This window comes from Colossoma macropomum, unplaced genomic scaffold, assembly GCF_904425465.1.
Source record: "Colossoma macropomum unplaced genomic scaffold, Colossoma_macropomum, whole genome shotgun sequence".
Taxonomy (NCBI): Eukaryota; Metazoa; Chordata; class Actinopteri; order Characiformes; family Serrasalmidae; genus Colossoma; species Colossoma macropomum.
In genome coordinates this window covers 35,670,863-35,696,017 of record NW_023494799.1, presented here as the reverse complement: position 1 = coordinate 35,696,017, position 25,155 = coordinate 35,670,863, and the positions used below count along the sequence as shown (strand labels likewise).

Below are 25,155 nucleotides of genomic sequence, written 5' to 3'. Positions count from 1 at the left end.
GATCCACTGATTTCACGTGTAACCTCGCATTTGGCAAGGGCCTGATGACATCATGGGCTATCGTTTTACAGAGCAGGACTTGATTTTATGGCTTTCTAACGTTCTTGGATGAAACAATCCAGTTGAAATGGTAAGGGCATACAGCCAAGAGCAACAGCCAAGTTTCTCTCAGTCATAATCATTTAGGCTCCACTGCTGATAAGGAGTGAATGGCAAGAGTGTGTCCTGAATTCTGTCTGACGACTTTATTTTGTAAAGGCAGATCTTCCAGAATGTTCTGGGGCTACTTTTTATGAAGTGCCATAGCTTATTATGAATACAGGTTCAACAAAAACATACTCAGATGCTGTTGAAAGGCCATGTGACAAGCTATTTGTGTTGCCATGCTACCATATCATATTCTAAGCTGTTTTAGTTACCCTGGAACATTTTGTCTGTATTTATAGAGCAAAGATAATTATAGCCACTTGGATACTGTGTAAATGCATAGGATGCACATGAGTGTATTTAGTGTAGGACATGTTAATTTAAGAAATTTCTGATGCACCGACCTTCGAGAGTGTTCCGTCTCCCATCAGCCCCGATCACTACGTCAAAATCAAAGTCAGCCACAGGGTGATCTGCCGGTCGGATCTCCGCCCTCCAACCGGGCCCTGCAGGACATGAACACATTCTTTAGGGGTCAATACAGCCTGCCCATAGTGCTGACCATAACACAGTTTAAAATGAAGGTTGATAAAAGCATGCATGTTCATCTGTACTAGGTTTTTGTGACAATGTTAACATTTTATAACAACAGTTATTTCACACAGTTGTTAGCATAACAAACAGAATGTGAAATTTTATTCTGCCGGGTTTTTTATTCAGACATGGGTCTTACAATAACAAAAGTTCTTCTGACTGGTGCTGTAACACCTTCAGATGGCAGAGGTGGACACTCTTCATTTATCTGAGCTCATGCGGCATATGTCATCTTGCAGGAGCTACTCAGTACTGATACCTTAAAAAGTAAAAAAGCTAATGAACCAGTTTTACCGCTTCCGATTTGTGCATTCACAGCTGCATACAACTGAACAAAAATGAGCAACTGCAAAATATGAGAAGAATGTGCCACATTACAAAACCCCGCTTAGCACCCTGCATAGTTTCTAAATTACATAAGACACATGAGGAGCAGCATATTGCTTCACAGTTCACCACATTAAATCACTGCATTTAATGCATCAACACCACAAACGTAGTGCAAAACAGAGCCTCACTATAAAATGACCTGAGGTTGACAGTGGTATGTGATACAACTGGGCTGCACCATTGGAAACATGCATCTCTTCTCAAGGCCATGGAACAAGGTCACAGTAGCCGAAGGTTCTTAAATTAGAAAGCCCTCTTGTTTTTTATCAGTTCACTGAGGTATCTAATGTCCTTAGTGTGGGAGTCCAATCAACTGAGTCCCTGAGGAACAGTCTTATGTAGTGGAGCAGCTCCTTAAAGGACCCGTTTACACATGAAAGCATAACCACATCTGGAAGCAAATTACAAGTGGACCTGGGAGACATGTTTCTAATTACATTGATCAGCTCATAATCATCAGTTCTTCATTTAGCTGATGTAATAATCTCTCGTTCTCCTAAAAGGGAAAAACCCTTGCCATGTGTACTGAGTCTGTGCATGCTCTACGGCCATAAAATAACAACAGAACTTGGGAGGAGACCGCTAGCTAAAAACAGGGAACTTTTCCATGGGCATTAAAAATGACATTAACAGCAGGGCTGCTGTTGGGCGGTTGTCATAGTGACCGTTTATGGAGTGAGTCAAAGAGGAAGTCCTCTGTTCGGTCCTACCATTGTCTTACAGATAAAAGTGAGGCAGAGGTGAGGGAGTTGTAGGTGCTAATGGAAAACTGACAGCTCTCTGGACTCTCAAACGGAGCACACATGAAAACATTACAGATGTTAACTAAACCCAAATCCTTCCAGGCTAACTCATCATTCTGTTTCATATATTTGCTATGACAAAAGTGGAAATAACAGCTACTGAGGTTAATTATAGTAGACGAATCGACAAACAAGTTTGGTAGGTTATCATCTGACAGCCCGCAGTGTGATGTCAGATAAATGGCTCTTTGAAGTGTGGATGGTGGTTGGCTAGTCAGACAAGAAACTATTCAGGTTTTATTGTGGTTTGGCCCATGTAGAGACGGACTCACCCTCATTCTCCTGATCCTCTGGAGGCTCCAAGAGCTTTACAAACTCCACGTTGATGTGGAACTCGACCCCTACAAGTAGAGCAATCTTGAGGAGCATGAGCTGGAGCTGCCGAATACCTGACAAACATACCCGAGACAAGAACCATCAGCCCCAACAAGCATGCTAACAGTGCACGGTAAGGCACACAAAAACAAAACACATATGAGTGAACGCAGGATTCATTCTTCTTTCTGGGACGCTGACCGTCTTGTTTCTGACACTTAACTTTGAACCTTGAATCTTTAACCAATCATGTACAATATGAACAGATACCAACACATTTAAGGAAAACTTAACTGAGAAAACGAACACAACAAAGGAATGTCTAACAAAAGACTCAAACAGGGAAGTGAAGAGAATTACTTCCCCATAAAAACATGAACTTCTTCTGTATTATGAAATATGGTATGTTGAATACACTGCAGAGTACTCACTGATATGGTCTATGGCCCCGGCGCAGAACTTCCCATAAAACTTTTTTGCCCCCAGGTTTCTGAGGTCATGGATGGTGAAGGGCCAGAGGTGGAGAACATTGTTCCTGGAAAATGTGTCTCTCTTCTCGATCACTACTGCTTTAGCCCCTAGAAAAGCCAGCTCAATAGCGGTCCGCAAACCGCAGGGGCCTCCTCCAATTATCAGACACTGCAAATGTGAACAGCAGAAACTGAGAGACTGAGAGGGCAAGGAAATAACAATATAGTAATGCAGATAAAATGTATCTATGAGCCACAGTAGAGAGGCTGAAGATAAATACTGCACGATAGAAAAATAAAACTCTTAAAGTCTCACTATGTATGATGTCCAGAAGGTTACCAGTTTTTTGTTGTTTTTAATATAGATGTTCACACTTGAGGATATAAAACCTTGAAAAAGTGATGGTGGTGGCCTACAAGGCTGCAGTATCTTCCCCTTGAGAAGTGTTCTTGCGTTTTTACTGCGTGGCTCTTAACAGCTATTTATCTTATTTGAAAACCAAGTAGTCTATTTGATTTGGTGGCATATGCAGAGGTCTGACCCACTTTTAGAAGAGCCTGTGCTACAGAGAACAAAATATTTAAAGACCAACTCTAAGGAAAGAGGTCGTGGCTGTTTACCATACTTAACACTGTACCAGCCAAAACACCAGAGGCACATGTGCGATCTCTTCCACATTAAACTGTAATTACAGCCCTGTCATATCAAAGTCATGCTTGGTGCATCAGCACCAGAAGAATGCATGAAGTCAGATTTTCAGGTTACAGAACATGTCTGAGAATGCCTGCTGTGGGGATGACTTCATTCCCTCTGGTGCAGGGATGAAAGACCAGAGGGGGTTATTGCACATCTCATCTTTTTACTAATCTAGTCTTGAGTCATTCAACAGACCCTGTTTCTCTTAGCCATGCAAATCCAGGTGTTCTGGCCCAGTTTGATGTTTTTTTTTCTTTTTGATGCTTTAATTTCCTCCCTTTCCATGATATTACAAGCATTTTTTCAGGATGTGGTTAACTGAACCCAAGCAAAAGCAATGCTGCTACAGTGACACTAGCATATTTGTACAGTGCTTCACACTTCCTGTCAAATTGTATGCATGCCCCCAGGGCAGTAGGGATTCACAGGCACATTCATTTGAATCAATACTGTACCACAACATTGTGCTTCAATCCCTGTGGACCAAGGGATCTTATCATGTTTGTGAAGGTCAGAGTGCTTGTTCTGGCTGTCCCCAGCTCTGTCCACAGTGGCTTCTTATGGAGCCAAAGGTTCAAGCTGCCCAAACCCTCCTAAAAATGGCTTGCAGACTGAAAACTGCCAAATCAAAATGTGTGCTTTCTCAAATGAGGCTGTAGAAAGCAAGGGAGAGTGAAAGGAATTAAACATGAGAGAAAGGAGATAGACAAAGAAAGAGAGAGAAAAGGACAGAGACAGAAAGATAGAGAAGGTAAGGACAGGAAGAGAAGGGTGTAAAACAGCGAGAAAAAGCTGTATACGGAGCTTAGGGAAGAGCCCGCTACAGTTATGGTTCCAGGTTGCAGGCACAGGTGAGTGAGAGGCTCTGCCTGCACGGACCTGTCTCAGCTCCTCTCTGCATAAGCAGTGACGAAAGCTAAAGCACCCCGCTACCAACAACACAGATTGGAGCAAAGAGCAGCCCAGGTGTGCTTTCTCTCACATGGCTGTAGCCTGCATTAGCTAAAACACACAGAGCAGATACAATCCTTTACTTTTTTGTACTGCCTCAGAGCCACAGCTAGGTGAAATATCTAATGAAAAGTTCTATCAATCAGAGCTGATACTATCATAGTGAGAGCTGTATTGTTTTGGCTCATCTCCTCTCAGGCTCTGAACTCAGCAGGGAGAGAGAGAGAGCGGAGGTGTGGCGTTTCCTTTTTTAATCAGCGTTGATCTCTTTCCTGTACTGTTTTTCAAGTACTGATCTGGTATCGGTTTAGGGGCTCTCCATCTACTGATTAAGATGGATTGGGGAGCCGTGAGATCACTATAGATCATGAGGGAAAAGTACAGTAATTCATGTTAATCCTCTATGCTCTCATAAACCTCCAACTGGGACCAATAAAGAAAGGATGATACTGGTCATGTCATCAGAAGGATAGAATCTGCACTTTATGAACGGTGCAGCTGGAGCTCCACATGGCCCGGGTCAGTGTCAGTTAGACACTATCCCACCACAGGGCAGCCTCTTGCCTCTTATCACATGGAAAAGTCTGCAGAACAGGAATTGGCATGCATGACCTGCCTGACGATGCTTCCTGATGAAAGTTGTGGCGCCCACTGGACCCATAGCCACTTAACATCCTGGTAAGCTTCCACTGACAGGAATCCAACTCCCCTTATACTCACTCACTATGTTATACATCTACATTACCAGGCTGAAGTGGCACAAATCTGATTTTTTGCCTTAATGAGACACACATCTGATTTTTCAGAGCTGTGTGGACTTCAAATCATGGCCATTCATGTGAGAATGCTCAGAAGGGAATTCCTGTATTTTTTTTCATTGCCCATGCGCCATCATTCAGCAGAGCTGAACCTGACGTTAGTGCCAGCAAACGCTGCAGAAAATGCATCGAACCCTTTTTCACCTTCATCTTATTCTAATAATAAACAGCCGAGAACTGCTCAGTGTGAATTATCTCTGCAACAACAGCTTGTTCTGTTAGATTGTTGTTCGTGACGCACATCGTTCCTTTATGTGACGTTATTGACAAGGAAGTGTGCATGTGGGTCGTTTTAGGGCACAGGCTCATTCACAGTAATGACCGATTTGAGACACAACTGTGAAACGTTGAGTTAGACAGATCAGAACAGAGCAAAAAAAAAAAACAATTAAACAATGAGGCTTGTCGTGTGACCATAGCCATACATACTACAAATGCATTATAATGTTCATTTTTTTGTATATAGTGCTTGGAAAACAACATGCAGTGTGAATCGAATGTGGTTGGACTTTATTCCATTCAAAAAATGTGATATGTGAGACGTACTGACATAAATTGGAATAGTTTCCACTGTTTGATTACAAAATACTCCATGATATTTCTAAAAGAGATGACCACGAAAGTAAAAAAAAATAAAAATCCCTTACACTATGCCCAAAACCACTTACACTCTGTGTATACTTAAATTTATTGTGTAAAAAACCTAATCAAAAAACAGCTACACTCACTAATCAGACCTTTTGAGACCTGTCTGAGCGAGATCTAATATTCTAATGTGCAAGCTTGATTGACATGTGTCTACCCAACACTCCCACTCTATGCCACTGAAGCAGAACAAAACACAATAGCACAAGCAAAGAGAAATGAGTAAACAGCATTTACATACATGTATTGTGTATACTACCTCACAACGTCTACAGTTTACGAAAACTTTATCTGGCACACACACAGAATGCTGGCATGGTCAGCCAGACAAAGGGACGACCGGCAGGCAGACAGACAGACGAGCTAGTTTGATAGTTATGCATGTTAGCTTTTCTCTGGCTCAAAAAGACAGAGAGATGGTGCGGAATGCATAGTTTTGTTTTGTGGTGTCCACTTCAGCCTTGTGACTGGTAAAGACCATGTTTACGCAAGCTCTACTTTAGATTAAGCCCAGTTTATACTGAAAGGGGAGAATTTTGGCATAATCCATTGGCCATTTACAGGGTACAGGACACTTTGTACATGTATATTGTGTGCCTACAAGAGCAAGATAAACCTAACTAGGGGCTTTAATTATGCTTTCGCCAGATATTATGGGTTTGATTTTGTTACTGGATTTTTGACTAAAAAAATAAAATAATGGTTCAGTTTTAAAAATTTATCACAATATGAAAACCACATTATCTCCTAAAAATTTTATCGTTGCACCCCTCACGCACACATACTTAACCTAGCTTTCGGAAAACAAAAGGGGCTTCCTGTAGACATGATGTGATCCCAGCATGCTTGTCTGATTGCAGCAGGCAGACTGCTCTGGATCACACAGTCAGAATAACGTACTCAATCAAGTGCGGCAGACCACCGGGAGAGCAACAACAGCATGAGCTGGCAGTCCAGACGGACAGGCAGTCGGCTCTGTGTACAACAAGCACGGAAGAAAGTCAGGGAAATGCAGGGAACCTGTCTGAGCTTACAAAGGGTCTGACTCTGGAAGAGTCAGAGTAAACTTTGCAGTCAAAGACATCATGAAAAAATTAAGTCACAGAGTCGTAGCTGTCAGCAAAACTGGAGCACGAAGAGCATGGAAATGTGAAACACAGCGCTTCTCCTCATGTGCTGACAGAGTGGTCTGGGTTTTTTTTGGTATAATGGAGGTGGTAAAATGCAACCACTTCCAAACACTTGCTCCAAACTCTGGCACCAATGACTGGCCTAAAGAATGTCCACTTGGTCTTAAGAAAGACAAGTTGAGCTTAAGAAAGTCCAATCATTCCTAAGGACCTGCTTCTTTTTGTCTGGCAATTTGAATATAAAAGGCAACGAGTGGTCAAGAGAAATGCAGAATATAATCTCTCGCCTCATTAAATATTTTGCCATACTTGGTATTTGTAGTGGCTGAGCGAACCATGTAATAAAGCCTGACTGGGAGCCATAGCAACGGTAACAAAGGCAGCAAATAACAGCAAAAAAGCATCACTAAAGCATTCAGTCCTGCTGAGAAGGTTGATAGTGTGAGTATGACCTCATATCCTGTGCAGATTGGGACTTAGAACACATTTGGAGGCAGAGTGAAGAGTGATATCATGTCAGTTTGCAAGCCTTCCTTTACATTTCACAGCAACCCATCACTTACGTCATGCTCTCCGCTTAAAAGAAAAAGTCACGACAGTATGAGAGAGGCAGAAGGCCCACTATTCATCACGACTGACATGTTTTATCAGGTGCCACTCTGGCCTCTCAGTCTAACATTCATCACTCCTTTCTCAATGGGCATTGCCTGCAAAGACCTCATAAGTCATACATGTAGGATCGTGACACAGACATATTTAGAAAAACCCCACGCTACCCTAACTATCTTAATCCAAGTCCAACCTCTGCATATCACTGTGTAAATATTGGTAATGATCCATAGTACAGTACCGGTCTGTTTGTGTCAAAGTGTCATTAAAGTATGCCGTGCTGTATCTCATCAAAGTGAGAAAGGCTTCAAAAAGGGCTACTGTGTATAATTACCATCTTTATAGCAGTGTGAGGTAAATTACAACCTCAAAAGCGCTGCATAATTGCTCTCTTTCACATCAAGAAAGTCAGTGGGGCATTTATGGCTGGTATCAAATGGGACTTGTTAAATTCTAGACATTTTGAAACGCTTCAGACTCACTTTAATAATACTCTGGGCACTGGTCCATGGAAGCTTTTATTGTAGGGGAGCCTCATAAAAAGCCAGCCTGCAGTCAGACCACCTCAAATAATCATATCTGCTGAGTGAAGCTGTCTGTGTATGAAGCCATTATGGTGACTGTCTATAAAAACTGAGAAGCTCTGTTTCATATCAGTACACTTACTCAGAGATAAGCAAACAAATTTGTGAGAAAAAAAATATGAGGGGGAGTCCAAGCTGGTGCAGGTGTGAGTGTGTGTGTTCCTTCTTGATAGATGTGGAACACTGAATGAAATCCTCTGTGACCCCACTGGACCATACAAAAATGCCTGTATCACATTTTATTTTGAACACATAATGTCATATATATATATATTTTAAGGGTGGGCAACATGATGATATTTTATCGTTATCTTGACAAATTATGTCACAATATGCTTTTCTAAGTACTGTCAGTACTTAAAGAAATAACTACATTTTTCATTAAAAAGTGAGCATATATGAGCCTATTAAATTGGATTTAGTGCATTTAGTCATTGTAGTTGTAGCTTTATGATTTTTTTTATATATAGCACTACATGTTCTATTTTGACTGTTAGAACTAAATACTCTGATGCATAGTGTGTATTGTAAAATGTTTTAAAGTATCGTAATATTTCTTCCATATCGCACACCTAATATTTTGTAATATAGTTAATTTTAACCTTTCAATTTATCTGTAGTAGTTTAGGCTTAAGGCCAGCTGCTTGCAATCTGTATGTTGCTATGATAAAATCCACAATTATAGACCTTTTATACATTGGACAGTTTCGCCAGAGACCTATGGAGAAATTAACAAGCAGCAAACTGACAAAAGCAACAGCAAAGTGGAAAGCTACAGTTGCCCCTGAGAGCCTTCATTACAACAAGAATCCATAATTTAAATAAAGGAATGAGCAAGAAAGAGAAACTGAGAGCTTTGATCAAGTTGGAAAATTGTCAAGTGTATTCACCCAATGGAAAACACTCAATTTTCATGTTTAGGTTTAGGTTTAGGTTTAGGTTTCATGTCAACCCTGCGTTCACATGATGAAAACAATGTTAATGAACTATGAAAGTATAGATTTAACAATTAAGAAAAATGTGGAAAATCGATTAACTATTCATCCTACCATGCCTAATTCATCAGGGGGATACGTTTTAATTTAGGTATGCAAAATGATCTAATCTTTATGTGTATCAGTATATAATTGTTAAGAAACATTGGAAAGGTACTTAGATTTGACTGATACTTCAAACTGAAATTTGATGACATTTACTATACTTTGAAAGGGAAGAACGCTGGCCATTGTGCTAAGGCGTATGCATTTTAATCATTTACTATATGTTTAACCCTTTAGAAATAAATGTTATACTTCTTTCTAACGCTGTTTAAGATTAAGTCCCAATTTCAATTTTATAAATGCTTGTGTATCTGCATCAGCAGATACGTACATGCAAAGCATCAGAAATCGGCATCAGCTCAGAATTTTCACATTGGTGCCTCCCAATTTTAAAGCCAATGCTAGGGAGTCATGACAGAACAAAAAGTCAGCATTGGCTGTTGTCATGGCATTCCCTTGAACAGCGAAAAAGTGAGCGCACAGAACTGATGACAGGCCTGAAATCCACAAAGCGTTGGTGTAACAAACTACATCTGGCACTGACGTCATTCATTTGATGATGTCATTTTATACAACACTCTGAACCGCAAAGCCAGATTGCCTCAATGCCTAAGTGAGGGGTACTGTATGCTTTAAATGTCTTCAGAAAGTCTGCAAACAAACCTTTGCACTTATTTTAGCATTTAAAACTATATAAACTATTCAAATTCAGTCTTTTCATAAGGTCCTCCCCATGTTTTATGCTGCAGACTGTGAGAAACGTAGAAGCAATGGCATCTCTCTGCAGACTTACCTTTGTGCCTGTGCAGGCTTTGCCTTTCTTGTACTCCTTGTGGCTGGCTCTCTTGTCCAGCTTGCTCCATAGCGCTTTGGCCTTCCAGCAGGTGAGCTTGCTCTTCAGGCTGCTGTAGAAGGAGCTGTGCTCCAGGGGATCCAACTCTAGGTAACTACACAAGATATTAAAAGCCTGCAGTGTACTCTTACATGTAGGTGCCTGGACAAAGTTCTCAAACAGCTTAGATGCCTGGCTCTTCTCATCCTCTGTCTCCCCCATCTTTTCCTATGTGGGAGTGATGATGTCAGGCTCTTTATTTTTCTTCTCTTGCTCTTTGATTTCTCTGGTGGAAGATGGTGGTCAAGCTAGATCCACGACCCGGACCCTTAAACCTGCCCTGTCTGAGGAGAGAAGAAAGCATGGTTAGTCTGATTTCACTGTGTGAAAATTTAAGGGGCGGCAACATCAGCTCTAAAGAAAAAGAATAATCACCATTTTTGGCAAGGAATGGCATTTAAAATGCGGAGTAACCGTGGAAAACTAGCCTAATTACATTCAGATGTTTCTTATATTTAAGAATAATAATCATTTATATTTCCCAAAAGAGTTTAAACACTACAACAGATCCTCACTAAGTAGAAAAACACAGCTCAAACGTATTAGTAAAACTGGGAAACTCCCTTAAATATCTGAAATCTCAAGACAAATAGAGGACAAGAGATCAGGAGTTGTGAGCTCCTCGCTTTCAGTCACTACTAAATAGCACTATAAGAGCAGACAAGCTTGGTCTCTCCCCTTTCCGTGCTCTTTCCGCTTCACTAGAGAGAGCACCTGATTCACTAAGGGAGCCAGCCCTGCCCATTCTGCAGACCATGCAAAAAAAAAAAAATGTTTGTCTTGCGGCTTTTCCCCACTGCATGAGAACAGAACAGGGGTACATTTTTTGGGCAGACAGGGACAACTCGCTGCTCTGGTAACACGCCCTGCCGCAGTGTATTTTTAGTTCCATCCCTTCTAACGTTTCAAAGTCTCACCACTTCCTAAGGATAATATACAGGCACTATGGGGAGACACGGTATAGTAAGATATATTGAAGAAAAGACAGCTTGATAAACAGAGTGTTTGTAAGGACTTGATTTGGGTTATTTAGTGTACTTTGGAGGATATGCAAGTCTCAGGAGTGTGGGAGATACTGCCCGTGTGATGATGCAAATCAGTGCCAGATTCTGACTCCAACTCTTCATTACGTGCACAATCATGCAGGACGGTGTCCAAAGTTCACCTCTGACAAAATCATATTGGCTACAGCACCTAACTCTCATTTGAATATCAAAGAGAGAGTGAACGAATCACACAACTACTTCAAAGCAGATGTGGAAAGTCTGGGGAAATTCTGGTCTTACTTTGCTGGAAAATACATTTTCTCCATGCTCTGGAAACAGCATCTCTTTGATTTTGTGGTGAACAGCGGCCAAAAGGCTTGGATGTGGACAGCACAGACTTTGGGTCATTTGGGTCATTTCATCTTTCTGACACATGTTGACATTGCTCATTCTCCATCATGGAGAAGCAGCGGTAAAGGTAGATTTCTTCTCACCACACACAACGAGTACAGTTTGCAGATGCTGTCTTGTCTATAGATTTGCTTTTCTATGCTATACACCGATCAGGCATAACATTATAACCTTGTTTCTACGCTCATTGTCCATTTTATCAGCTCCACTTACTATATAGGTGCACTTTGTAGTTCTACAATTACAGACTGTAGTCCATCTGTTTCTCTGCATACTTTGTTAGCCCCCTTTTACCCTGTTCTTCAGTGGTCAGGACCCCTATGGACCCTCTCAGAGCAGGAACTATTTGGGTGGTGGGTCATTCTCAGCACTGCAGTAACACTGATGTGGTGGTGGTGTGTTAGTGTGTGTTGTGCTGGTCTGAGTGGATCAGACAGCAGTGCTGCTGGAGTTTTTAAACACCTCAGTGTCACTGCTGGACTGAGAATAGTCCACCAACCAAAAATATCCAGTCAACAGTGTCCTGTGGGCAGCGTCCTGTGACCACTGATGAAGGACTAGAGGATGACCAACACAAACTGTGCAGCAGCAGATGAGCTATCGTCTCTGACTTTACATCTACAAGGTGGACTGACAAGGTAGGAGTGTCTTATAGAGTGGACAGTGAGTGGACACAGTGTTTAAAAACTCCAGCAGCACTGCTGTGTCTGATCCATTCATACCAGCGTACCAGAAAAATTCAAACAAAAATCTGGGGAATAGGCTGAGGCACCAGAATGTAACTGCAGCACCATTTAAGGTGGATTGGGCATATTCGAAGAAAAAGCTGGAGAATAAGAAGCTGACTTCAGTTTCCTCAAGGCAGCGAATATCTTCAGAGCCGTGGGCTTTTGTTTTCAGGATAACCAACATTAAAAACAACTTACAGTGTGTGACTTGTCATTGTTTGCTACTGCCAAAGTTCAGTGTTGTCAAAATTTAACGTTGCACTCATTTGTGCAGGTTCAGTGTCCACAACCTGACAACCGACGTGAGCTTTGAGTCTGGGGAGGAGGGGGTGGGCAGACGATTCTCTCCAATATTTTGAATTTGGACTGCAGTGCCTATTTTAAATGCTTACTATCAGTATTACATATTGCTTCTATAAAGAACACTAACCAACTGCATAATTAATTTCAAACAGACCATTATTAGTCAAATTAATTGGATTTAATGCAGTACAGGATATGAAACACTGAATAAAAATCATTATATATATATGTACACATAGTTTTTGATGGCAGTTTTTAAATGTGGTGCTACTAGAACATGTGGTGCTACTAGTGTCTGTGTCAACATATTGTGGTATATATCGTGTATTGTAAAAATGATTTTAAAGATCATGATATGGTATTTTTGCCCACCCCTATTTATTGTCATGTGTTTTAAACATAAGTGTTCAGAAACAATGAAAAGCTTGTCCACAGCCCTCCCTCATTTATGGACATTTACGGACTCACAACAATTTTCTAATTGCTTACTCACTTTTTTTAGAGTTCACTCACTTATTCACTTACTGAGATTTCTAGAAACTAAAGTCTAAAACGTTTTAATGTATCTTGTTATTTTTAATGTATGTTAAGGATGTAAGTACAAGTTCCACTATTTAAGTGCAAATTCCAGTCAACATATAAGATGCAAATAAATTGATGCACAAACAAAGGATGAAGAAATAAAAGTGCTATAAGTGTTAATGTCAACTACACACACACACACATACACACATTTTCTAAACCGCTTATCCTTCTGGGTCACAGGGGGTGCTGGAGCCTATCCCAGCAGTCACTGGGCAGAAGGCAGGATACACCTTGGATGGGTTGCCAGTTCATCACAGGGCAGACAAACATATACATATACAATCACACACTCAACAACACCCAGGGGCAATTTAGCATGTCTTTGGACTCTGGGAGGAAACCCACACCCACACTCGGGAACCAAACCCCGGCCCTTCGGGCTGTGAGGTAACAGTGCTACCCACTGTATCACTGCTCCACCATGTCACACTAATGTCATATTTTATTCATTTATAAAATTTTTACACAGGATTTTATAAATGTTTACTTTTCTAGTGCTGGCAAAGCTAAAAATATTATGATATATATCTATATTGTGTATTGTGAAAATGTCTTTAAGAATTGTAAAATTGTGTATTTTTGAGATTTATTTTGAGAATGCAACTTTATCACTAAAGGAGACTTGAAGATACACAGCAACAGCGTTCAAGCTGGAGCTGGTTTCCACTCTTCATTTCATCGCGCTGTTTTGCAGCCAGTGGCCTCAGAGCGGGGACGTGTCGGCTCATGTGGCACGGGTGTTAGATGAACTCCCAAGAGACAGACAAGCTAACATTCACCCAGACTACATTCCAGCACCCAGATGCCTGACATAGCTCAGCATCAGACACACCCTCCTGTTGCTCCATTGGCTGGAACTTAAAGCTACAGGTGTCAATTAGAAGATACTCCGGTCCTTCCCCACAGGATCTTATTCTGACCTTGAGCAAACATGTTTTTATGATTAAGTGTGGATGTGCTTCCACTGTGACTGATAACAGGTTTAACAGAGAAGGGTCACAGTTGCTTAAATTAGACAGTGTGCAAAATATGCAATGTGTGAAAACTTTTACACCTGAACAGTGCTGACTACGCTGCAATACTCAAGTGCCAAACTGAGAATATTTATATTGTTCAAATCTATTTGAAAGACTATACAACTGCTTGCATAAATATAAATTCAGTGGCAAACCACAATCAATTGATCAGTTTTTTAAGCTCTGACTGCAGCATTCAAATCTGATTTTAAAAAGAGAAATGCCTGTTAAGCCACCAGAGACATGCAACTGGTTTACCACAAACATGACCATTGGATCAGAACTGAAACTCTAGGAGCCAACATTTTATGTGCAGTTATGTTATATCATTTTCCACGACAGTCCAACGTCTGCCTGGAAGTCTAAATTAAAACATGTTAATAACCATTATAACCACAGGGTTTGCATTCCTGGATTCACGGATGGCAACAAACAGCTATTAGGTCCATCTGCAGGAGCAGTCCTCATGGGTTAATGAAAAGGTAGCACATGCTGTCCTCACAGTTCGCTCTTTGAGCTGAGGCTGCATTGTGCCGGCTTAAATACCATGACTTCACCATCTGACAGAATGGAAAGGGCCGCTGCGGGCAGACAGCAGTAGCCCACAGGACACCAGTAAAACACACAAGCTCACATACCCACACACAGAGGAATGAGCATCAAAGTCAGAGCTGGCTGCAAAGGGGAGAGTGGCCGTGATAACCCTCAATTTATAAAGGGAAGGAATGGTGGTGGGATCGCTTTTAAAGCTCTGATTAAATACCCTTTATATCTGCTCATCCCATCGGTAGTCAAAGCAAGCCAATGTTGTTTATGTTCTATAAACAAACTGTAGTTCAAACTCTAACATACAACTGTTCTTAGGAAACTGTTTTACCCACATAACAATTACTTCTAAGAACAGTTACATTAAAATGATAAATACATAGTACTGTGCAAATGTCAGAGACAACTCTCGTGCAATTTCCCGTCAAAACAGCCACATTATTGATTTTTCAGGAGATATTTCTGAAGGGATCAGACAGAAGGCAGTCCACTTGCAAAAGGAAGGGGAAAGTCACAAGGAAATAAATGTAAAAACAGAAGTTTACAAAACTAGAGTTCAAAAGTTATTAAAAGATACATAGAAAATGGTACTCCTAACAACGATGCAAGAGCTGGTAGAGCACTAAAACTGTGACCATCAGATAAGCAGTACTTAAAGCTTTCATCTTTGAGTGGCAAAAGAAAATCAAGCCACACTCTTGATTCAGATCAGAAAAAATCCACAGGTTTTCCTGTCCATCTTTCCATACCATGGGTCTGAAAGGATGTCAAACAAATAAGCTGCTGATGTTCTCAGAACAATGGAATGGCCACCCCAGAGCCCAGACTTTAACATCATATAATGTGTTTTTGGATTACTTGGATCATAAGAAGCAGAAAACATCCAGGACTGAACTTTGGAGGTGTGGAAGAAATATGATTTGAAAAGCTGCTCTCTCAAAAAGAATGGACCCTGTAATAAAGGCAAAGGATGGACATACTAAATAAAAAAATGGGATAAGTAAGTGTTCTATTTTTTTCCCCATGCAAAAAAAGTACTTGTACATAATGGCTGTTTTCACCAGAAATTAAATGAAGAGCGATCTATGATTTTTGCACAAAACTGTATGAAAGAACATTTACTGAAGTAGGCCTACACACTATTTAGTATCATAGCATCTAAGTTCCACTGAGAGTAGTTATTATCTGTGGAATGGTAACTGCAGATTATCCTGCGCAGTATCTATTAAAGCATGTGGCATCAGTTTTCTCCAGAAGGCAAGAATTCCAAGGATGTGAAATATGCACCTGTTGCACAGCCAAGTCAAAAAAATTACATAAAAAGGCAGGCATATGCACAATCACACCTGCTAGTTCAGACAGAGCAGTTCCTTATGGAAAGGAGAGCCAATATAAGTACAATAAAATCTTGCCTGAGCAATCAAAACACATTAAAATTAATTATGCCTTCATAAACAATTCAAGTTGGTTGTCAGGTTTGTGATAAATTTAAAGCATACAGCTTTCAGAATAATTTATAACCAATTTAGCTTTGCTTTCAGTCTTGGCACACAGAGTACACACCTCAGTTTTTGGCATGCATGAAGTAATGGCACAGAATTAATGAGGCCACACTCCACTCAAACCAACACTCCACAACCCACATAAACACCACAAGCCAGAGTCCAGTGGCACGAAACCCACCAACGGCTGGGAGAAAAACAGAGCTAGTGGATACAGAGTTCTGCTGCTGTTGCTGGAGAGAACTTCCGACTATCAACCCAAACAAAAGGAAGCTGATGTCAGTGGGGAAGCGGAGAGAGAGCTGGGAGTTACACGTAACGTGCTTAATTGCTGAAAGCTATGAAGAAAACCAGGAAGGAACCCCCCCTCTCGATAAGCAGGGCTCGCGCCTGAGAGCGGCACGGCAAGTCACTGCAAACATTGTTTCCCAGCGTCCCTCTGGACACAGCCCTGTCCTGCAAACTCTCTCCCAGTGTCTCATAAACTCAGCGAAAACTGGACACTTCTCACTACACTGGTGCCAAAACAAAGGGAAGTCGTCTTGGACGAGGGAGCAAACATTGTGTTATCTGGCCAGGGCCCGGCTAATATCATCCGTCTTGGGGGAGAAAAATCATTAATTCACACAGAAGCGAGAGCAGGAGATGGGAAGCAGCTGGGTGCTGTCTGAGAGCCCGTCTGACCTTCTCAGTCTGTGGAGCACAGACTCTCCTCTTAGAACTCAAGTTTAGACAGAGACACTTCAGATGGAGAACACACTGTCCAATTCTTTAAAGTTTGACAAAGTACTCTGGGAGGTCCAAATGAGCCATCTGCGGAAAACAAAAGCGCACAGATGACCGTTACACAGGTGGCTGTCTTAAGAAGACTAATGAGGCCTACATGATCTCACATGACATCTTAATAGCCCTGTCACAGTTATTATATAATCGCCTGATCATTGACCGTAACTACTCTCCACAGTTGTTGGCTTTCACAATCATATGTTTACATTGCAGAAAGCACAACGTGAATCCACAGAGTTGAGGCAAATGCATGAAAAGAAAGGAATGGAGAAAATGCAGTTATTGAGACGCCACAGGTCAAGAAACCAACAAAGGTTCTAACTTCTGATTGGTGCTATAACACCTGCAGAGGGCAGTGGTGAGTAACGCTTTTTTATTTAATACAGGGGTGCACAACTCCGGTCCAGGAGGGCCGGTATCCAGCACAGTTTGATTTACCTGCTCACACACCTGATTACACTGATTTAATGGGTCATCCAACATGCATGTTCATGTGGTTTCTGTGAAAGATAAACAGAAGACTAAAGTTGTGAAATTGGTGTTTATTTCCTAGCTGGCATCTATCAGTTTTGGTCTATTATACTAAGCAGAAATAAGATGTGGTTTAACTGTACATGTTTAAAATTCACTTTACCATTGCCATTTATTATATTTGTACAGTTTATCTGATTGCTTCCTGTTGTTGGACTGTTCACCACTATCCACCACAATGATGAAGATAACGCTGACGTCACAACTGGTGCTGCATTGAAAATTTCAATGTACCGGACTTCATCATCAACTTGAAAGGGCGTTTATGTGGTGTCTCCTGGTGTGAAAGTTGTTTTTCCGATAAAATGGAGACAATTAAATGTAGGATAAAACACAGCTGAAGGCAGTGGTGAGCAATATTTGTTTATTTGAGCTCGAGGTGTTTCTGACATTTGATGGGAGCGAGTATCAAAAGTCAATCTGGGTTACTTAAGGCCTGTACTTTAATAGTCGCACACAATACACAAAAAAAGATAATTAATTGGTTAAACACAATTCTTTATATGGTAATTAATTGTCAGATAAAATTTACTAAACTATGACAGATCTATTAATAACCTCAAAATATGACCTAAAATTTAAGCACCACCTCCTGACAATATATTCTGAGAGATCCAATGGACCTAACAAAAGGGCTACCAACTGTATTGTGAGTTATTGTAAGGCAGACAATGAAATAAAATACAGTTCTCGTTACAGAACTTCTGCTATGGGCTCTATGGACTCTATCTTGCGTCACTGCTGCTGGGCAAAACTAGAGGGCCAGAATAATGAGTAAGGGAGACAACATGTTCAGAATTGACAGGTATTTTGCACACTTATAAAACCTATTCAAGTCCTTTTTTAAGAATGATGCTCGTCATAACATTTCATGGCCTTGTGGACAGACCTGGTGAATTTTTCCTTCACATTTTGACGACATTTTGGATGATGAATGGGAAAGAATGAGATTCTCACGTGGACTCAAGAACAGGAATGAGTCTCTTTTTCAGTAGAGGAGAGTTCTGCACTGAACAGGAAGTTTTAGTGCATGTCTGACCCACTCCAGTATTGCCCAGGCAGGTGATTCAGTGTGCCATGCAGAACCCCTGACCTTCAATTTCCTCTTCCGGAGTCCCTTGCCAAGCTGACAGACAGGAAACATAGACTCACTTCCAGAAACGAGGTCTGAGGAAATGCCCCAGTTGAGGAAAATCAAAGTACAACCGTCCCATCTAAAACACTCAAACACTCTGAGACAGGATTGGACTCTCTACTTCATTCATTTTAACCCAACTTGATTACAGATCCTAAACACTGTGTTGACGGAATATTATGCTGGGTGACTGTTTGCTCAAGGTGAGATGCACAGCGCTTCAATTCTAGGATAATGGCTTTTACCTATGCCAGACTTCTGAGCTTGATAAAGCTGGCTTGAGAATAGTATGGGACTGTTTTCTCCACAAGCCATGTGTTTAAATCAGAGTACGGTTAAACCACTAATTACAGGCTGGGACGCTGGTACTCATAGCTGTTTTTTCACTCAAAAGTTGACGGAGGCTGAAAACGCTATCAGAGTTGCATCAGAAAAATGTGTTGAATTCATGAGGAACCTCTTTAAAGGACCTTTTAAAGATGCATCTGGCTCATCAGAATGATCTGATAATTGACCCTATTTGGAAATATCAGTTTGATCTAGAACTAGATCATTCCAGAAATATAAAACGACAAAGGTCAGCTTCCACCACAGCAAGCCAACTTCACCAAAGTATGTAATTTGACTACATTTTTGTGAAGCACCCAAATAAGGAAAGACCATATTTATAGTCATTATTCACAAGCAAGGGCTTTGAATCTGGCAGCTAGACTTTCAAAGGGTCAGACCATGAAAGTAAACCTCTGAAATGACAAAGAACCGCCGCCTGCCTTATTGACATACAGCCTATGTATGTATGAACTGTTTTATCTCTTGCCAAAAGTCATTCCCAATGATAATACTACAGCGCTTGTATCAACATGGCAGTGCTTCTGAACAGAAATTCCACTGTCAACAGAAACACATGGACTATCTGCCTGAAAAATGAGGACATTGGAGCACAGTCTGTAAAGAACTGTGAAGCAGCAGACTGTAAACAGAACGAGTATAAAATACGTCTTCAGACTGATGAAATTCTACAGCTCAAGAGGCCAACAGCGCTAAGCATTCCTGAAGAAATTCCAGAAAAATATATTTCAGACGATTATTAGGAGGAAGGCGTTGATCTAAATTTCAGTGTGGGACATTTATTTGAAGATTTGAAGAAAGATCTGATTATAGCCTTTAAGACAAATTGAGCATGTGTGAGGTCCTAAGTTAGTTAATGTGCGCTTGCAGCCCACTTTCGGCAGTAAAGCAGAAATTTAGACCATCTGGGAAAGCAAAAGTGGGAAAAAGGGAGAGACAGATAGACAGATAGAGTGCTATCATGTCACAGGATGCACTAGTCATTGCTCATTCAAGAAGTGGGTGGATAACGGCACAGTTTGTGTGACTCTGATTCCTAAATCTTTCCGAGCTGCAAGTTTCTCATAGGACAGCTGTCCTATTCCCAGTCCCATTCCCAGTGAAGTGATCTACTGATTAGATACCACTTTTTATTTTCCTATACCAATACTGAGACCTTCCATGTTGGCTTATATCGATACTGGTCCAATTTCGTTTCTTTTAAAACTACTACTTTTTTTTTCCTTTTTTGTGACAAAACTGCAGCTTCATATTTTTTGTTAAAATAGAAATATCTCTTGCAGTGCAAATTAGTACAAAATGGGACTATTTAAGATAAACAAAATGTAATTTTACTACAACACAGCTAGCTGCTTGTTCTTCTACACATTGCTGCTGTCGGAAGAAAACCTCATTGTCCATTTTTGTGTTTTTTACATTATGGATGGACCAAAAGAAATGTCTCAAAATGACTTGGAAAAATGTCTGGTTCCATTGACTTACATTAAAAGTAAAGTTGTTTTTTTCTTCTTCTGTAAAGTTACCATTTTGGAGATACAAGGTTTTCTTCTGACAACAGTGATATGTTTCCTGTTGCATTCATGTAACATTTCAAAATGTTGTGCACCATTTTGCTACCGGCTTGAACAACATGTTTCATCGGAACAGTGTGAAACGGTGTTGAACGGGTTCGAGGTACTTTTTCTATCATTTGATGGGCATGACAATAGTTCATTAACGTTTCTCTACAATTAACTATTTCACGTCAAACCACTCTGGATGACTCTGTTTACGTCTCAAGGACTGAATTATTCAGAAATTCTGAAAAACTGGTGGAGGTCTTACCCAATCAGCAGCGACATACGTATAAACCCCACCATATCAAACAGACAGTGCACATAATGCATTCTAATGATGTCCTCTACAAATGCAGCTACTACAGCTTGGTGTACACAACTACTAAAGACATCAGAGGACATGTTTACCGTAAGTATATTATAGTAAAGTATTTTAAATAGAATAAGCCAAGGGTGCCAAGAATGGCCTTCTCAGCTGCCATAGCTGCAAGACTTGCGCAACACAACAGAGTTTTCAACGCACCACCATTTCTGTTTAAATAAACGTTTTGTTTGCTTTGCTTTACTTATCTTTAAGTTATAATGTGCAAATCTGTGATACTCCAAGATAGATCTGTCACAGAATCTCCTCAGTCATTCTTTTCCTCCACAGATATCCAAGCATTTTTTTGTTGGAATAGACCCCATACAGGTACATTCTATCTCTACTATGAATTTCTGTACTGATTAAATGTACTGGCATCCCCAATGAAGAGACCCAAAACAGAGAATGTAGGACTTCAACAAAGTAAACTCCACAAGTGCAATGTCTGTTTAAAGGTCCAAAGGGTAAACCGTGGTGTTATTCAGTTTCTCCACTGGCTAATATCTGCAACAGTATGATTAGGTTCCCCAACAGAAACAAAGCCTCCTGTTGAGCAGTCCCCATGAAGCATTTTTCAAAAATTCTCCATAATTAAATAGCTGAGATGTATACAAAGTCATTCAGAGTGGTTTGGTGTGAAATGCTCCGCTCCAGAGAAACTTACCAAGTCAGATTCGTGAAAAGCTCCCTCACAGAAAGTTATTACATGAAATCGGTCAGATATAGGCTTCCCGGTGTCTGACACATTGTTTTTTGACAGTTTTGTGATAAAGTTTTGGATTAAAAATGTATTTGAATCCACTTATTTTAATCCATTTGTTCCGGAGGAATACACCAGGAGTGTTGTATGGCAAAATAGTCTCTAAAGAAAATGTATTTTTTTCGATTTATGACTATTTTGCCATCATCAGCATTACATATAAAAACTCAGAAGACACATGTAGGTTCACAGCGGTTTTAAACACTAAATAAAATAGCCATATTTATGTTGTAGACATCGCCACACTGGTTCCTATCACCACCACTGTAAAGAAATCTGAGTCTGTAAGTCTCTCTACACGTCAAACCACTCTGGACGACCCTGTTTACATCTCAAGGACTGAATTATTTAGAAGTTTTGAAAAATTGGTGGCATTCCCCTTTAAGTACGGCTTTGAGAACTGGACTGGAGTCAGAGAGTGCACTTTAGTCTTTCCCATTTTCAGCTTCAGTCTATCATTCACTCACATTTCACAACACCCAAGCACACCTGTGGCACAGTTACGACCCCTGACTGCTTTGCTGAAGGCGTGCGAGTTGTGCAACTTATTACAGACAGTGAGGAGGAGGTGAAAAACCTCCTTTTGGGTTATAGGATTTCCATCCTTAGTTACAGAGGCAAAAGGAAAGGAATATATTTCACATTATACAAAGAAAATCAAGTTTATACCAGTACTAATCCTGTAAAAGAGCACTCTATACCTCTCTATAGCATCTCTTCTCTCACAGGGAATTCTCGTCGCTAGTACATAAAGCCAGTTGAAAGGCTATTTATCAGTCTGAATAGACAGTTCTCAAGCAAATGAGAAGCGTTTAAGAGCTTCCTTACCCAATACAGAGACAAAACACGAACAGTGTAGACGTTAATGTGAGGTAAAAACAGCGAATGGTAGAACTATTTTAATAAAACATCTAACATTTTCATTTGGACCGGCGCTGAAACTCCAGTCAGAAGCAACCTGCTGTAACGTTACCGGCCGGTGATTCAACACTAACTCTAAAGAACCTCCACAGCAGCCTATTAAACACGTCTGACATAAAATTATGAATAAAACACGTTTCTAAATAAGCTTTACTCACTTTTTAGCTCGGCGGTCTGAGAGCAGAAACGTCCGTTGAGCCGAAAACTTTCAAACGTAAAACAGAAGTCGAACCGTCTCGTGTTCCAGAGCGCGAGCCTCGAGCCAACGGCTCGCGCGCGGAGACTGCAGAGTTTCTGAACGAACCTCAGCACGCGCGCGAAAGTACCTCTCTCGCTTGACGCGGTGATGTGAAGTTCGAGTCAGTTTTCTTTCGAACCGTCCGTTTAAAGAGTCGAACCTCCGATTCAGTGATTCATTGATTCGGCTTCGTTCTCCTCTGCTCCACACAGGCGACAGTGAGCGAGCCTGGTGTTCCTGCTTGCGCTCCGCTCGCTAATGCGATGCAGAAAACACAGAAAGAGGAAGCTACGGAGAGAAAATCTGAGCGAGGTCACAGTTGGTCTTAACAGGCCAGGCTACGCCGATTAGCCACAACATTAAAACCGCTTCCTTGTTTGCGCACTCATTGTCACTTTTATCAGCACTTTGTGGTTCTACAATTAGGCCTAATCCCATTTCACCCCTCGCCCCTACCACTTAGCCCTTAGCCCTCTGTTTTGCGCGTTCATGTTTAGGGTAGGGTGTCCCTATTTTTGTTGAGATAGAGGGGTAGGGCGAAGTGTTAGGGCTACGTGGACCTCCAAATAGAGGTTTTTCAGAGACTCACTCCAAACAGAGTGTTGTGAAAAAAAAAAAGAAAAACCAGCAAGATGGCTGAACAAGAGACCAAAAAAACCCACAAATGTATTTTCTCTGTTTAAAAAATACAATAACCATTGTATTATCTTAGTTTAAGGTTGTTTCAATGTATTACGGTCGTTTTCTTCATAACAAGCATTAAAAAATCTCTAACGGCATGCTGATGTCTCGGTAGTTAGCTAGCTAACTTTCCCGTTCCACCTTAAATAGTCCGGCAGTTCTGACGCCTAAAGCGCCAGAATGTAACTGCTACACCATTTAAGGTGGAATGGGACAATTCGAACAAGAAGCTGGTGAATATCTGACTTCAGCTTCAAATCACCAAAGAATTAGGGGTTGGCAATAATATATAATTGTCTTATACCCTCTTTGAAGGCATATGATGCCCTAAATGTAACTAAAGTCCAGCAGTGAGGAGCTGAACTTTGCCCTCCTCTTCTATCACTGAAGACGGGCCGGGTCGCCTACAGAGCAGCGCTAGTAGCTGGTAATGAAGTAATGTTTATTTATTTATTTATTTTTGAGGGTCCCATTTCGTAGGGCAAGATTTCAACCACTACCCCTTGTAACTCAGTTCCAAGGGGTTAAGGTGACACTCGAAAACAAGGGGTAAGGGTAAAAAGAAGAAACGGGATTGGGCCTTACAGACTGCAGTCCATCTGTTTCACTGGGTTACCCCCTTTCACTCTGTTCTTCAGTGGTCAGGACCTCCATAGGACCACCGCAGAGAACTGCAGTGACTGGCGTGGTCTGGTGTGTTGTGCTGGTACGAGTGGATCAGTTTTTAAACACTGTGTCCGCTCTGTTAGACACACCTACAGATGGACTGCAGTCTGTAACTGTAGAGCTACAAAGTGCACCTATGTAATAAGTTGTAAGAGCTGATAAATTAGACAACGAGTGTAGATACAAGGAGGTGATTTGGGTAAATGTTATGGCTAATCCATGCTATGTTACAGTGTGGTGTATTTTCTTATAATTTTATTGTTTTTTTTAAGTTAAATGTATAAAGATCTTATACGAAGTTCATTGAACCTCTAGCAGAGTCGTGAACACTGTGTCAGTTGGACTTAAGAATCGGCTCAGCATGTTCATTGAAAAGACTCAAAAGAACGACTCGTTCATGAGTCACATATCGCTGGCCTAATCTTCTAGATAGGATGTTAACCTGGAAACAGTGGTGCTTCAGGAGAAAGGTTTATCTCTCTTCAGGAGAACTGTCTGTCTTCTATCTGTTAAAATGAACAAAATGAACATATTTAGCAAAACACAGTATAATAAACCAGCCGCAGGTAAAAAACATCCTCAGTGTTACAGTGAAATAATGACTCGTGTAGACGTAAAGTAGTTCTCCATCAACTGCAGTGCAGCTTCTTAGTGCATACACAGTCTATCCGGATATGGAATGAAATATGTGGTGTTAAATAAATGATAAAAGCGGTAACAACAAAGCAGTAAAGCTGCAGTCACCAACAGGAAAGACAAGAGAAAGAAATAGGGAAAATGGAACTTAAGTAAAAAGTCTAAAAAGTAGATTCACCAGAGTAACAGTAAAATTGTTATCATTTGAAAGTACGCAGAAAAAAATAAAACAAAATCTTTCCAAACTGTTCTTAGGTAGTCTAAATGTTATGTAGCCTGACTTTTATTACCAGAAGTGAGTAAATAGTTACTCATTTCTAGCAATAACACAAAACAGGCTGTAACGTTCCTCCTCACCCAGTCATAAAGTA

At 40.8% G+C, this 25,155-nt stretch overlaps 1 protein-coding gene across 20 annotated transcripts in view; it reads right to left on the bottom strand.

Moving 5' to 3' along the window:
- Window positions 1-23,016, bottom strand: part of mical2a (microtubule associated monooxygenase, calponin and LIM domain containing 2a) — a 60,155-nt gene extending 37,139 nt beyond the window's left edge. For all 20 annotated transcript variants that reach the window (XR_005008114.1, XR_005008113.1, XR_005008115.1 and 17 more), the window contains exons 1-5: window positions 22,722-23,016; window positions 9,987-10,369; window positions 2,681-2,888; window positions 2,207-2,323; window positions 552-653 (exon numbers count right to left, since the gene is read on the bottom strand). Coding sequence is in view for 17 of the 20 variants with exons in the window: in XM_036586306.1 (XP_036442199.1) it covers window positions 552-653; window positions 2,207-2,323; window positions 2,681-2,888; window positions 9,987-10,247 (688 nt within the window). In the remaining 3 variants the exon portion in view is untranslated. The remainder of the gene's footprint in view (window positions 1-551; window positions 654-2,206; window positions 2,324-2,680; window positions 2,889-9,986; window positions 10,370-22,721) is intronic.
- Window positions 23,017-25,155: the final 2,139 nt, after the last annotated feature.